We start from the raw sequence: 12,860 nt of genomic DNA on the forward strand, positions 1-12,860 counted from the left end.
TTTTGCTCCAATGCCCCTGCTATGGCTGTCCAGGAGGTTTCCCAGAATGCCTGCAAAAATGCCCTCCAATAAGAAAACCCAACAATAATAAACAATGTGGGTAACTTCTATCGGTATTGTGTAACATCATGCTAGCCAAAGCCACGACCAAATTTTGATTTTCTATATAACTTATGTGTCATGGGTAATCTTACCCCCAAAAAAGCAAGTAATGGGATCACTTATCCAAAAAAGGAATGAAGGGAAAAACAAAGCAAACAAACTATAGATTAGAACCGACAAGTGTGTAAGTTCTGTGAATCACAGACTACGGCAGTGGCCAGGGTTCATGTACCAACCACAAGGATGGCTATAGTGAAATATGATGCATGGACTCCCTTATTGCGGTTTTACAGTTCGACGCTGATCTGTGTGGAAGCAGGGACCACTTGTACCGCAGTCGGTCTATGTATAAAGGACCAACCACACTTGTCTGTTGCAGCCCAAGGGATTCTCTTGGCTGTCATGCAAAAGAGTGGTCAATAAATTGCAGTTTTTCTACATTGTCAGAGACAGAAACTATTGCCTAAGTCCACATAGATAAACGTTATCATGTAAACCACAGGAATTTACTACATGAACTACATGTAATCCAAAGTAAATGAACAGGCATTCACCGGGAACACATGAGGTTATTGTGGTTTCTGCCACTTACCTTTCTGACAATGGTCTGTTGTCCAGCATCGGTACGTATAGTCATTATTTATGGTGGTCTTCGTACAAAGAGGCCTATCCTCCATGACCCCAGGACACATGTCACCGCACTCCTTGTGTGGCTTATTCCCCATTATATAGTTGTTGTAGACAGCCTCCAGAATCAGCGACCAATCCACTGTAGAAAGGTAACACAAGTCCGAGTTCTTTTCAATCCGTATAGCACCGCGAGTAATATTCCTCAAGCTGTACAGCCCTATCTCCTTCAGATCAGTCATCTCAAAAATGACTAAGGCATAGTTATAGAAGAGTTTACGACCACGGATGACTGTCAGATTGGGAAAGAGGTCACTCAGGCTTTCCAGGCCAGAGACACGGAAAAGCAAAAGATAGTCCGTAATAACAGTGAGCTTGGGGAACCGCATGTTCCGGAAATCCTCAGCCTTGGCAGTGGAGATGAGCAAAATCTGGAGGTAGCCTTCAATCACAACGCAGTCTTCGAGCTGCTTCAGCTCCTGGGCGTCATTACGGATGTCCATGCTGTTACTGCAAACTGAGGAAAGGAAAAGATTAGAAATCAACAGGAATATAAAGAAGATATCCAACAGTTCAAAAAGCAACAAGAACTCACAAACAAGACAGTAGAGCCCTTGGGCAACATTAAAAGATTACAGGTCGTTTACAAGTACCGATACCTATATTAATGGATACATTCCAATATTCTCCTTCCTACTGAAATCTCTCCCACATTTTCCTCTATGGAAGAAGAAACCAGAAAAATCCAAATACTGTCCCTTTTAAGGCATGACAATGATGCTTTCTGGTACACAGTACACTGCCGGGTGAAGCTGCTCAATTTGAAAGAGTTTTCCAAGAAAATTGTGAACCCTTAGAGGGCATAGTTCCCCTGCTACAGTATGTCCAGTTTTCAAGGCTATACTCCAGCCAGTAGTAACGGGGGTTATTGGACCTGTTTCATCCAATGACTCGCCTTCTCAGAACAAAGGACTCCTCTTCCATTTTCCAGGGAACTTAACCTCGTGATATTCTTGGTCTAAGGAGGCCATTCATTGGATGAAGTGGAAACCAAGACCACCCACCTCTGCCCCTAACCAAGGAACTTCAAGCCAGGTTCAAGCCTGAAAGCTGGGAGAGGAGCAAGTATAAAGCCAATGAATTACCCCTTTAATAAAGTAAATGACCTGCGATACCAGTCAGTAAACAGCGATGGAAACCAATGTTATTCAATCCTTGTCCTCCTTTTTGAAAGAATAAAGGTTTAACTATCTGCTAACATAGGAAATGTTATTATAAAATGATTGAGAAAAAATTAAAGGGGGAAAAAAAAAAACCCCACATCTATAATGACCAATAAATACACTAATATCTCATATATAGGACTGTGTTCAGTCCAGAAAAAATAGTGTGTATGATAGCTGTACTTAGCGGACCCAGACACAGCATCAGTATTACTGCAGGGCTTAATTCAGGAACATCCCAGGAGATAACACTATAGTACTGGACGTTGGTCCTGCAGGGAGTTTCCTTGTCACGTACATTGAGCCATTATACAAGAATCGGATATATATGGGGGTAGATAGAGAGGATATAAGGTTGCTACCCATAGCTGGATTTCCATATGCTCCCAGAGGTGTGCGGCAGTGACCCGTCTATCTCCCTACATTGAGAACCTATGTACAGAGGTTATAGTGATGGTCATCAGGAACGGATGATGTCCAAAGCAGCAGTTGACCTCCACCTGAGGTCATGCCACTTACATATGATGTCAAATATTTGGCAGTCCGTTCCTGGAACAAAATTAGTGAAAGTATACTGGAGAACGTTTTAGTTTGTCTACTGAGGTCTTAGTAATGTCTGAGAGGCGTCCGAAACGGCGAGACTAATCTGAACAAGAGAGTGGGCTTGTGCAAAGTAGCCAATGATCACCCGCATTCAGCCACATCATACACATGTTGTTTTAATAAATAACCATCCAAAAAAATTCAACATGGCCACCATTGGCTCACAAATTATTTTCAAATGCTGGACATTAACTTTTTTTTTTTTATAAACTATTTCGGGAAACTTTTACGTTTATTCACCACTTTAAGTCCACTTTGTGAAAGTGACATTTTTGTTTTTTATTTTAATAAACGATTTTTTTCAAAAAACAAAAGTGGCTTCAGGTTATGTGCTCGCAATCCTCCAATAAAGAAGGATTTAAAACAAATCATATCAAACACAGTTTTACATAAAATATCAAAGCTGGAAACCCAAACCCCCAATGTCAGACAACGTAGTCACAGGTCTGCTAAATAGAAACTAACTACAACCAGAGACTCGGCTCCTTCAATCATCCTTTTTAGCTCCATCCTTATACAAAGCTGATTATATATGAAGACTTCTAGACCTGCAGGAGCCAGGAGGCCTAATACTAGTATGTATTACAATCCAATTAGACGTATATAATCAACCTTATAAAAACAGCTCTTCTGTTCTCTATAGTAACCTACAAATACAAGCTGTGGTCTACAGAGAGCATGAGCTTTTACTTTAAAAACTGTTTATGTTATATAGAAAACATATTTTGCTCTATTTGTTATTAAAACATTAAAAAAACACAATAGGGTTTAACAATGCACAAAATTTTCAATCCTATTTGACTACATTGGAGGAGTAAATGGTTCAATACCGGTAATTTACAACTATTAATACTGAGCTGATCACGAGTTTCTGCTAAGTGTCCCGACAAGTTCATGGGTAGGAAAAGGCAATAGCTGCTGCCATCATTCCAGTGCAGCTCCTCCCGTTACTGCTGGCCACTGATGGTATATACAGGGTCAGCAGTGACGACATGTGGACACCAAGCACCCACTACAGCTTAACAAACCTGAGGTGATATCAATGCTGAGCCAGGCAGTGATGGGAGGTGTCCTGCTACAACACAGATAAGAACCCAGGTAAGCAGTATTTTTTTTTTTACTTTATTTTTAGAAGAAAAAATCATTCCCATCCCGGACAATCCCTTTAAAGGGAATCGGTTATCACATTTTCACAAATACAGCTTGTGACAGGTTCCCATAAAGCTCTTATATTACCTGTCATCAGAGGGGGTCTAAAGTCCTTTATCCAGATACATAAATGGGGTAGATGTTACAAATATAACTTGTCACATGAAATCACAGCAGCCTCCAAGGACTTCCATTCCTCCCCATCCTTAATGGAGGTATGCTGTGATTTCATGTGATAAGATACATACATGGGGTAAATGTTGCAACTGTAAAAGGACCTTAGATGACATCACCCAGGTCACATGACATGAAGTGCCGAATGATGCAACGGAGCCATCGCTCATGTTCCACACAGCAGCATGTCCTAGCTGTGAGAACTGTTAAGCAAGAAGCAAAGCAGTGCAGTGAACCCTGCATATACTGAACCCCATTACCATCATCGGACTTGCATCAGGAGAGCTGCATAAGTTTACAAACTGATTTCTTTTAACATTGCAGAGATGAAAAGGAACTATTTTATTGACAGTTTTTAATGAAGTATTTATTTTGGGTGGGTTCATTTGCATGGTAGGTTGCCTTTAAGATTGGTAAGGTGGTAACCTACAAGTCAGGCCCTGTTCATCTCCATAAGCTCTTCAGTCATTTTTTTCAGTTATTCTCAACCAGTGACTGAATAAGTAAATATAACAGAAATGGTGTAATGTTCCAAAACTCAAGGGTTTGTCTCAAAGCGGCATGGTGGCTTAGTAGTAAGCATTACAGCCTTGCAGCGCTGCAGACCTGGGTTCAAGTCCCAGGGTCATCATCTGCAAAGAGTTTCTATGTTCTCTGTGTTTGCATGGGTTTCCTCTGGGTCCTCCGGTTTCCTCCCACACTCCAAAACATACTGGTAGGATGATTAGAATGTGAGCCCCATTGGGGACAGGGACTGATTTGGCAAGCTTTGATTTGGCACGCTGTGGAATCTGTGTGCGCTATATAAATAAATAATTATTAAAATAACTGAAGCCCTAAAAGAGATGTGAACTGCCCTTAGGAGCAGAACACATGTTATAAGCCAAAAATGGTTGGATACTCTTAACGGGTGCAAATCTTATCATTATATCTCATCTCTGTGTAGTCTCCACACCAGGTTTTGACCCAAAATAACTGATGGGGAAAAAAAAAAAAAAAAAACTGATACGTGAAATGGCCCTTATAAAGGAGTTTTCCAGCTTTTGGATTATCGGTCCTGCCTAGATATTTGGAGATACTTTGATATCATTGCATGACTTGCCCAATTCTGAAAATGCGTGGTAGCCATATATGTTTTTCCTCCAGCTTTCCTAGTAACAGAGGTGTTAAAAATAGCAAAACAAAAACGAACATTTGTTCTTTATTCTTTTGTATGAGTTTACAAACAGCAATGAATAAAAACAAGCTTGGCAACAGAACGACAAAACAGGCTTACAAAACTCAGTCCTTAGTGGCGGCTAAGTGGCCGTTTTGTTCCCATTGGCAGAGAAGGTGTTAATACAATACATTAGCACAACACACAAGGAGGCAGACTACCAACTTCCTACAAAAACACGACTTTTTTTCCTGCACGGGTTTACAAAAGCAGCTTTATCCAGATTGCTCGCACTCGCGGCAGCCAGTGTGGATTACACAACTGCTCGCTTTTTTTTTTTTGTGCCCCTAGGTAATTTTTTTTTTTTCCGCTCGTTCTCCAAATGCAGCTGCTTTAAATTCTCTAATTTGGTTTCTGGTGATTTTTATCGCAGGAGGACAATAAGAGTTTGTATTCAGGTTACAATAGATTCACCTCTAATCTGAATCGTATATCAGAGACTTGTGCGGCCGAAGAGACATTTACTAAAGCTACAAATACTTGGAATTTCAGGGATTTGGAAGAAAGAAGCAAATTACTAGTGAAAGCCTACGTGGGAGTAAAGATGGTCCAGGGGTAGAAGATAAGATACTGGACACCATCTTTTTATCCTAGTGGGAATCATTTATCAGGGGCGGACAAATCCCAGGAGCCAGATCTGCAACTGGTGCTTGACTTCTGTCCAGTTTTTTCTTTGCTTTTATTAAATTAGTTTTCCAGGATTTTTTTGATTGCACGCCACTTCCATCCACGCCACTTCCATCCACGCCACTTCCATCCACGCCACTTCCATCCACTACTTGGCCTATTTGTAAATCAGACCCGTTCAAGTAATTGAGCTACAAAGCACAATACCAAGCACAACCAGTGTAAAAGCCACAGGGCTTTGCTTGGCTGGAAGGGAAGAACAACATTTATAATAATTCTGCTGTCTCATAAAGAAGATTCATGTGCCCAAATCTGATATTAATCAACTATTCAGAGGGCAGGGAATAATAAAAAAAAATCCCTTTAAAAGGAAATCAATCATTAAAATCATTCATGAGGGACACTTGGTCATAGATCCAGGTAACTTCCTATATTTGTTATCTTTAGCATCCTTCCTTCTAAAAACAACAAAAAAAAATTATGTTAATGAGTCAGGAGGGCTCCGAGGGCGTTAGCTGAGCCCCTCTGTGCTATAGCTTCACATAGTGTGGACAAACTTCATGTGCTATAGTGAGATTACATTTGGCTGAGGGAGGGGAGAGTGTTAAGGAAACAGACTAAAGAACCTCCTTCTGGACCATTACAATAATATTAAAAGTTGATTTTAGAAGAAGGGAGAAGGCCGTGGATACCATCGCCTCGGTTTTAAAATGCTCGATTTTTATAGTAGATTTCCTTTACAGTCTTCACCAGATCCTGTACCTCCATGGGAGATTAGTGGTAAAGAGGTCACCAATTATTTCCAAGATTTATATATCTAAGGAGAAGACATGGTTCCTGCAAGACACATTATAATAGATGTAGCATCATAGAATGGTCAAGTCAACAGTCTTAAATGGTTTATTCTGACCATTTACTGAACGGTCCTTAACATTGGCAACAAATGTAAGATTGCTGGGGTCTGACTACCAATACTTGTAGATGAATTTATGGGACAGCAGTGAATTATTCAACATAGTCGCTACCAAATATACCAGGCTCTGTAGTATGAAAAGGCTACAGCCCATTATTTCCATGGATAGGATGCTATGAATATAGGCCTGACACTATGTAACCCCCATGCTCCTAGGATCTATCAATGGATAATAAAACAAGACTTCTCTATAGGATTACCCGTGGTAAATATGTAGAGTATGGACGGATCATCAGTGGTGACAGACAAGAAGGGATATTGATGAGCTCCGATTTCTACAGCGTCTGGGAGTTCAGACAAAAGCAGGATAAAACAAGGCTCACATCCCGTTTCTCCAGCTCCAGCATCCTCTGCTTTAAAAGGAGCAACTGGAGTGGGTGGCATATTATGACAGATAAACCTCTCCTCAGCTGTGATAATAATATTTAAGCTGTTTTCCGCTCGTAGCTGTCGGTATGTACGGAGGAAGACAGGAAATTACAAGCGTACGTACACAGAAAACACCTGTCTAGCTTCCCTCTACCATATGATACCCGGCTAGTCATCCACGGACAGCAGTGGCCAGTCAGTCAGTGCTACACCTGCCCAGCCCCATACTGCTATAGACTGGCAGGAATAGAAGTCCAGCAATGCTGCAGCTGTACATAAGAGAGCCGTTTCATCAACACGCTCTTTCTATACAGATTTAACCCCTTAACGGCAAAGCCACTTTTCACCTTCCTGACACGGCCCATTTTTTCAAATCTGCCCTGTGTCACTATAAATGGTTCTAACTTTGGATCATTTAACATATCCGAGTCATTTTATAATTGTTTTCTCGTGACACTTTGTACATCATGTTAGTTGAAAAATTTTGGTGGTATGTTTTGCATTTATTTATGAGAAAATCAGATATTTGGTAAAAATTTGGAAAAATTCTAGATTTTTGAAATTCAAAGTGTTCTACTTTTTCCACACATAGTCATGACAGCAAAAAAACACAATAACTAACATTCACCGAATGTCTTCTTTATGTGGACATGATTTTTTTGTGCGTCCACTTATTTTTGTGGAACGTTAGGTGCGATTTTTCACATTTTCATTAAAAAAAGCAAAATCCTACTATTAGTAAAACCCCATAAATTACCATTATAGAACCTACACACCTCAACAAACGTAAAACAACTTTTCTGAAGTTTGTTAACCCTTTCATTGTTTTACAGGGGTCAAAACAAAATCGGATGCAATTTTGAAAGTAAAATTTTTTTGGCTAAATTAATGTGTTTTGCATAGAAATGTACAAATTCTCAGTGGATAAAATACCAAAACGCTCCAAAGCTCCAATTTGGACATATAATGTTTTCGCGACAGAGCTTATTGATGAGATTTTATTAAGTCTTGAATATATGGAAGAAAAGAAAATCGTCAATTTTGGTTTCCTTTCTTTTTGTATTTTTTGAGGGAAGTACACTAAAAATACTATATTATCTTTATTCTATAGATCATTACAATTGCGGTGATACCTCATTGATTTTTTTTTTAATATTTTTACAATTTTACTGGAAAAAACTAATATAAAACAAAATCTCATTTGTTTTCTCATTTGTTTTTGTATCGCCATCTATTCAGACACTTTTATATTGTTTGGTTGACAGAGCTGGTTTAGGGCTTATTTTTTTTACATGTTGAGTTGTCCTTTACAGTGGTACCATTTTGGCGCACAACTTTTTTTTGGTACGTTTTTGGAACATTTTTGTGAAGAGATTTTATGAAAAATTTTAATTTTTGGCATGTTTTTTGGGTTTTGTTTTTACGGCGTTCACCGAGCGGGCCCAATAATGTTTCTGAATTATTGTACAGATTGTTCCCATATAGGTAGGTTTTTTGGTGATTGTGTTTTTTTTTACTTTACTAGATGTGTATAGGGAATGTTTGTGTTTAGGGGACTTTTGATTTATTTAATTCTTTTTACTACAGAAACTTTAAACATAAAAGTGTTTTAAACTTTTTTTTTTTTTTTTTACAGATTGGCTTGAACAAGCGATGCTTTGGGTTCTGATTCACTTGAAATGCCCCTTACGTGACGTGGTTAAGCGTGACCACGACGTGTAAGGGGTTAACACCTGCGATCAGAGGATTCTCCAATCGCGGGTGTTAGAGGCGGGTGTCGGCTATAATATACAGCCGACACCCGGCTCCAGAAGCTTGACATAATAGTCCTGCAAAATGCAGGAACGCACCTCCTGCCATGCAGTACTATTATGTCAAATGTCGAGAAGGGGTTGTCTGGAGGTTGAAAAACATGGCTTCTTTCTTCCAAAACCAGCTCCTCTCTTGACTATGGGCAGTGCATGTGTTGCCACTAAGCTCCATTTATGTCAAAACAGCTAAGATATCGTCACAAACCATGGTCAGGCGTTATTTTAGGAAGAAAGCAGCCATGTTTCAACCTCCAAACAACTGATTTAAAGGAAACCTACCACTTGTAGTGGCAGGTTTCTGATGGAAATACCGAGCATCAGCTCAGGGTGAGCTGGTGCCGGAGCTTATTTTTGTTAGTGTTTTAAACCGCGGTATCGCGGTTTAAAACACTTTTGAAACTTTATAGCCGGCGCTTACCATGCGCGCGGCTCTCCTTCACTTCCTATGTAGCCGCGCGCACGGTAAGCGCCGAGCGCGTACCTCCCTGCGCCGGCTATAAAGTTTCAAAAGTGTTTTAAACCGCGATACCGCGGTTTAAAACACTAACAAAAATAAGCTCCGGCACCAGCTCAGCCTGGTAGGTTTCCTTTAAGTCTCCATGCACACATCCGCAAATGGTGGCCGCTCACCCCCTCCATTTAAGGCCAGCTTGCTGCTCATGTCCATAATTAGAAAAACTAGCTACTATTTTGCAGAAACAGTGCTCCCTCCCTGGTCAGTATTACAGTGCAGCTGCAACCTTGACTGGACACGAGCTGCCCTGGAAAGCTTACCAAGTTACTAAAAAGTACACATTTTTATTAGCAAGTCAAAGGTAGGTAAAGCAGCACCACTTTTGCCCACTGAGTGTGTGTCGCATCGCAGCTCAGCCCTATATACTACAATGGAGCAGACTTGTAATATCAAACAAACTGAGGCCAGGGGAGGCATCATTTCTATAAATTAGAAGTTAAATTTCATCAATTCTATTGGAAAAAAAATTACAAATGACTTTTGCATGCCACAAACTGAATGTGTTTTCTCTCATTTCTGAAATACATTGCTATGTCCACAGGATGGGACAATACAGGCGGTCCCCTACTTAAGAACACTCGACTTACATACGACCCCTAGTTACACACGGACCTCTGGATATTGGTAATTTATTGTACTTTAGTCCTAGGCTACAATGATCAGCTGTAACAGGTATCACAGGCGTCTGTAATGAAGCTTTAGTGTTAATCCTGATTCTTATGACAACCCAACATTTTTAAAATCCAATTGTCACAGAGACCAAAAAAGTTCTGGCTGGGGTTACAATGATAAAATATACAGTTCCGACTTACATACAAATTCAACTTAAGAACAAACCTACAGACCCTATCTTGTATGTAACCCGGGGACTGCCTGTACTTGCAAATGTAACAGTGCAGTGAATGATACAAATAATAAAAGTCTACAAATGTATTTTGTATAAAACCCTCTCTCTACACACATGTAGTAACAAACATAAAAAAGGGCAACGCAATGGTTAAATAATTTCTTACTATGATGATTTTAATTTTTCCCATAGGAAAATAAGCTGCCATCCTCACATAGCCGGAGATATTTTCCCATGACTGAAGAGCAACCGTGTTAATTTAATGATGTGCCATGCTTTTAACAACACATCACAACCATAACCACTTAGGAGGTTGCATGTAAATGTATATAGAACTTATACATGCACAAATTATATATATGATTATAGATAGAAATCACAGACTGAGCCCGGCTACAACCAAGCAGATCCATGGTGCATAGACTTCACACAATATCTATTTATATACATCCCTGGAGTGTATAAGGTCTCTCGTGCTGCTGGTAAGCCAGTCTCCCCACTGCCGCTATAGGCGGAGGTTGACCTCAGACTGAAGTCACCGGAAGTTCTGCCCATTCTTTCCCTCAGCTTCTTCAATGGAAGCTTTTATGTGGAGCGGCCAATCAGACGTCAGATACAACAAATCCAGAGTGCAGTCTATGAATGAGGGTGGGGGGTGGATCATGAAGGGGGGTCAGTACAGTCCTTTCTTCCAGACCCTTTCAGGAATGTCAGGAATTCCAGGATTTTGCATTATTTTCTGAGTGGGGGAGAGGAGGAAGAGGATGGTGGAGGAAATAACCCTTTGGCTTCAAGTCTTCCAGTTGAAAAACACTTTGTCATTGTCAAATCCGACCAAGCAGAACAATAAATGTTAGCAGATCGGAAGAAAAGCGTCACAATTCAGACATCTGCTCTAATGAAATCCATGCAAACCTCGAAATACTACAACGTGGCTGCAATGGATCACGTGATAATATACACGCAGTGCAGCTATTGGACGGGAGAAAATGAGAATAAAGCCGTAATTATCATACGTAATAGAAAGGAAAAGTTTTGAGAAGTCTTTTTATCAATAGTTATAATATACATAGAAATATATTTTCTCATTTTATTACACTGTAATATGTCTTATTATGTTTGTATATGTCCTCCATGATCTGTAAAGTGCCACAGAATATTAATGCGATATATACATTTATAATAATTATCTATTATATATGTAATGATTATACATCTTTATTAAAAATATATATTATAAAATATAATTATAAATAGTAATAAATAAGTATATTTTATCATATAAATTATATTTATTTTCTGATAACTGCAAGTGCATAATACTTTATAGGTTAAACAACAGAAATATTACAAATACATTAATTTCATGAGATAGATATATATCTATGTCTCATCTATATAGATATATATCTATATCTCATTTAATTAATATGTGTTTGTAATATTTCAGGTTTTTAACCTATAAAGTACAATGCACTTGCAGGTATTAGAAAAGAAAATAAATACCGAGTGCGTACAGATAAAATAGTAACTAACTAGAACAGATTAATCCAATCACATTAAGTCAATATATACTTCATCTAGACTGCTCAAACTATTTTCAACAACCTATAAAATTTAACCATCTCATTTCTTTAACCTGTACCATTGCTGTATCCACTGGTATTGTCCCATCTCCCTGTAAATACACGACTGTCACACCCTTCCTAAAGAAGCCATCTCTGGACCCATCTACTCCACTCAACTAATCGCCTTATTTCACTACTGCCATTTGCTTCAAAAATCCTGGAACACCACATCCATCTAGAACCATCTTCCATCCTTTGTCCAACTTGCTCCTTGACAAACTACAATCTGGTTTTCAACCCAATCACTCCACTGAGACTGTGACCAAGATCTCGAATGACCCACCACCCCTATGCAGATGACACACAAATCTATATTTCTGGTGCAAATATGTCCTCTCTTCTAGCCAGAATCAGCCATATCTTCCATCTTCACTTCTCCTTTACTATCAACATGAACATAACAGAAGTCATAATCTTTCCTCCAGCCAACACATCCCTCCTCTTCAGACCTAACCGTCACAATTCATGGCTCCACACTCTCTCCGATCCCTAAAGTCCGCTGCCTTGGAGTCACCTTTGACTCGATCTTAACCTTTAAGCCTCACATCCAGGCCCTAACTAAAACCTGCCGCCTCCATCTCAAGATCATATCTCGCATCCGACCCTTCCTCAATGCAGAGTCTACAAAATTACTAGTCCATGCCCTTATCTCCCCCTTGGGCTACTGCAACATACTTCTCTGTGGTCTCCAAGCTAACTCTCTAACATCCCTTCAATCCATCCAAAACTCTGCTGTCTCCTGGCTTCTCAACTCTTCACTGGTTCCCCATTGTACAACAAATTCAATTTAAAATACTAACCATGACATACAAAGCCGACCACAACCTGTCCCCTTCATATATGTCTGAACTCGTAAGCCAATACCGTCCCACATGTAATATCCTTCAGCTTCGCTCTTTAACCATCCGCTCTTCTCACAACCGCATCCACGACTTCTCCCGTGCATCTCCCACACTCTCCCTCTATCAAAATGTGTCCTGATCACTATATTCTTATA

At 39.7% G+C, this 12,860-nt stretch overlaps 1 protein-coding gene across 1 annotated transcript in view; it reads right to left on the reverse strand.

The window, feature by feature from the left end:
• Positions 1 to 12,860, reverse strand: part of IGF1R (insulin like growth factor 1 receptor) — a 110,796-nt gene that overhangs the window by 87,386 nt on the left and 10,550 nt on the right. The window contains exon 2 of the mRNA XM_072148582.1: positions 695 to 1,246. Within this exon, the coding sequence (XP_072004683.1) occupies positions 695 to 1,246 (552 nt within the window). The remainder of the gene's footprint in view (positions 1 to 694; positions 1,247 to 12,860) is intronic.

The sequence above is a fragment of the Engystomops pustulosus genome, chromosome 4 (assembly GCF_040894005.1).
Source record: "Engystomops pustulosus chromosome 4, aEngPut4.maternal, whole genome shotgun sequence".
NCBI lineage: Eukaryota > Metazoa > Chordata > Amphibia > Anura > Leptodactylidae > Engystomops > Engystomops pustulosus.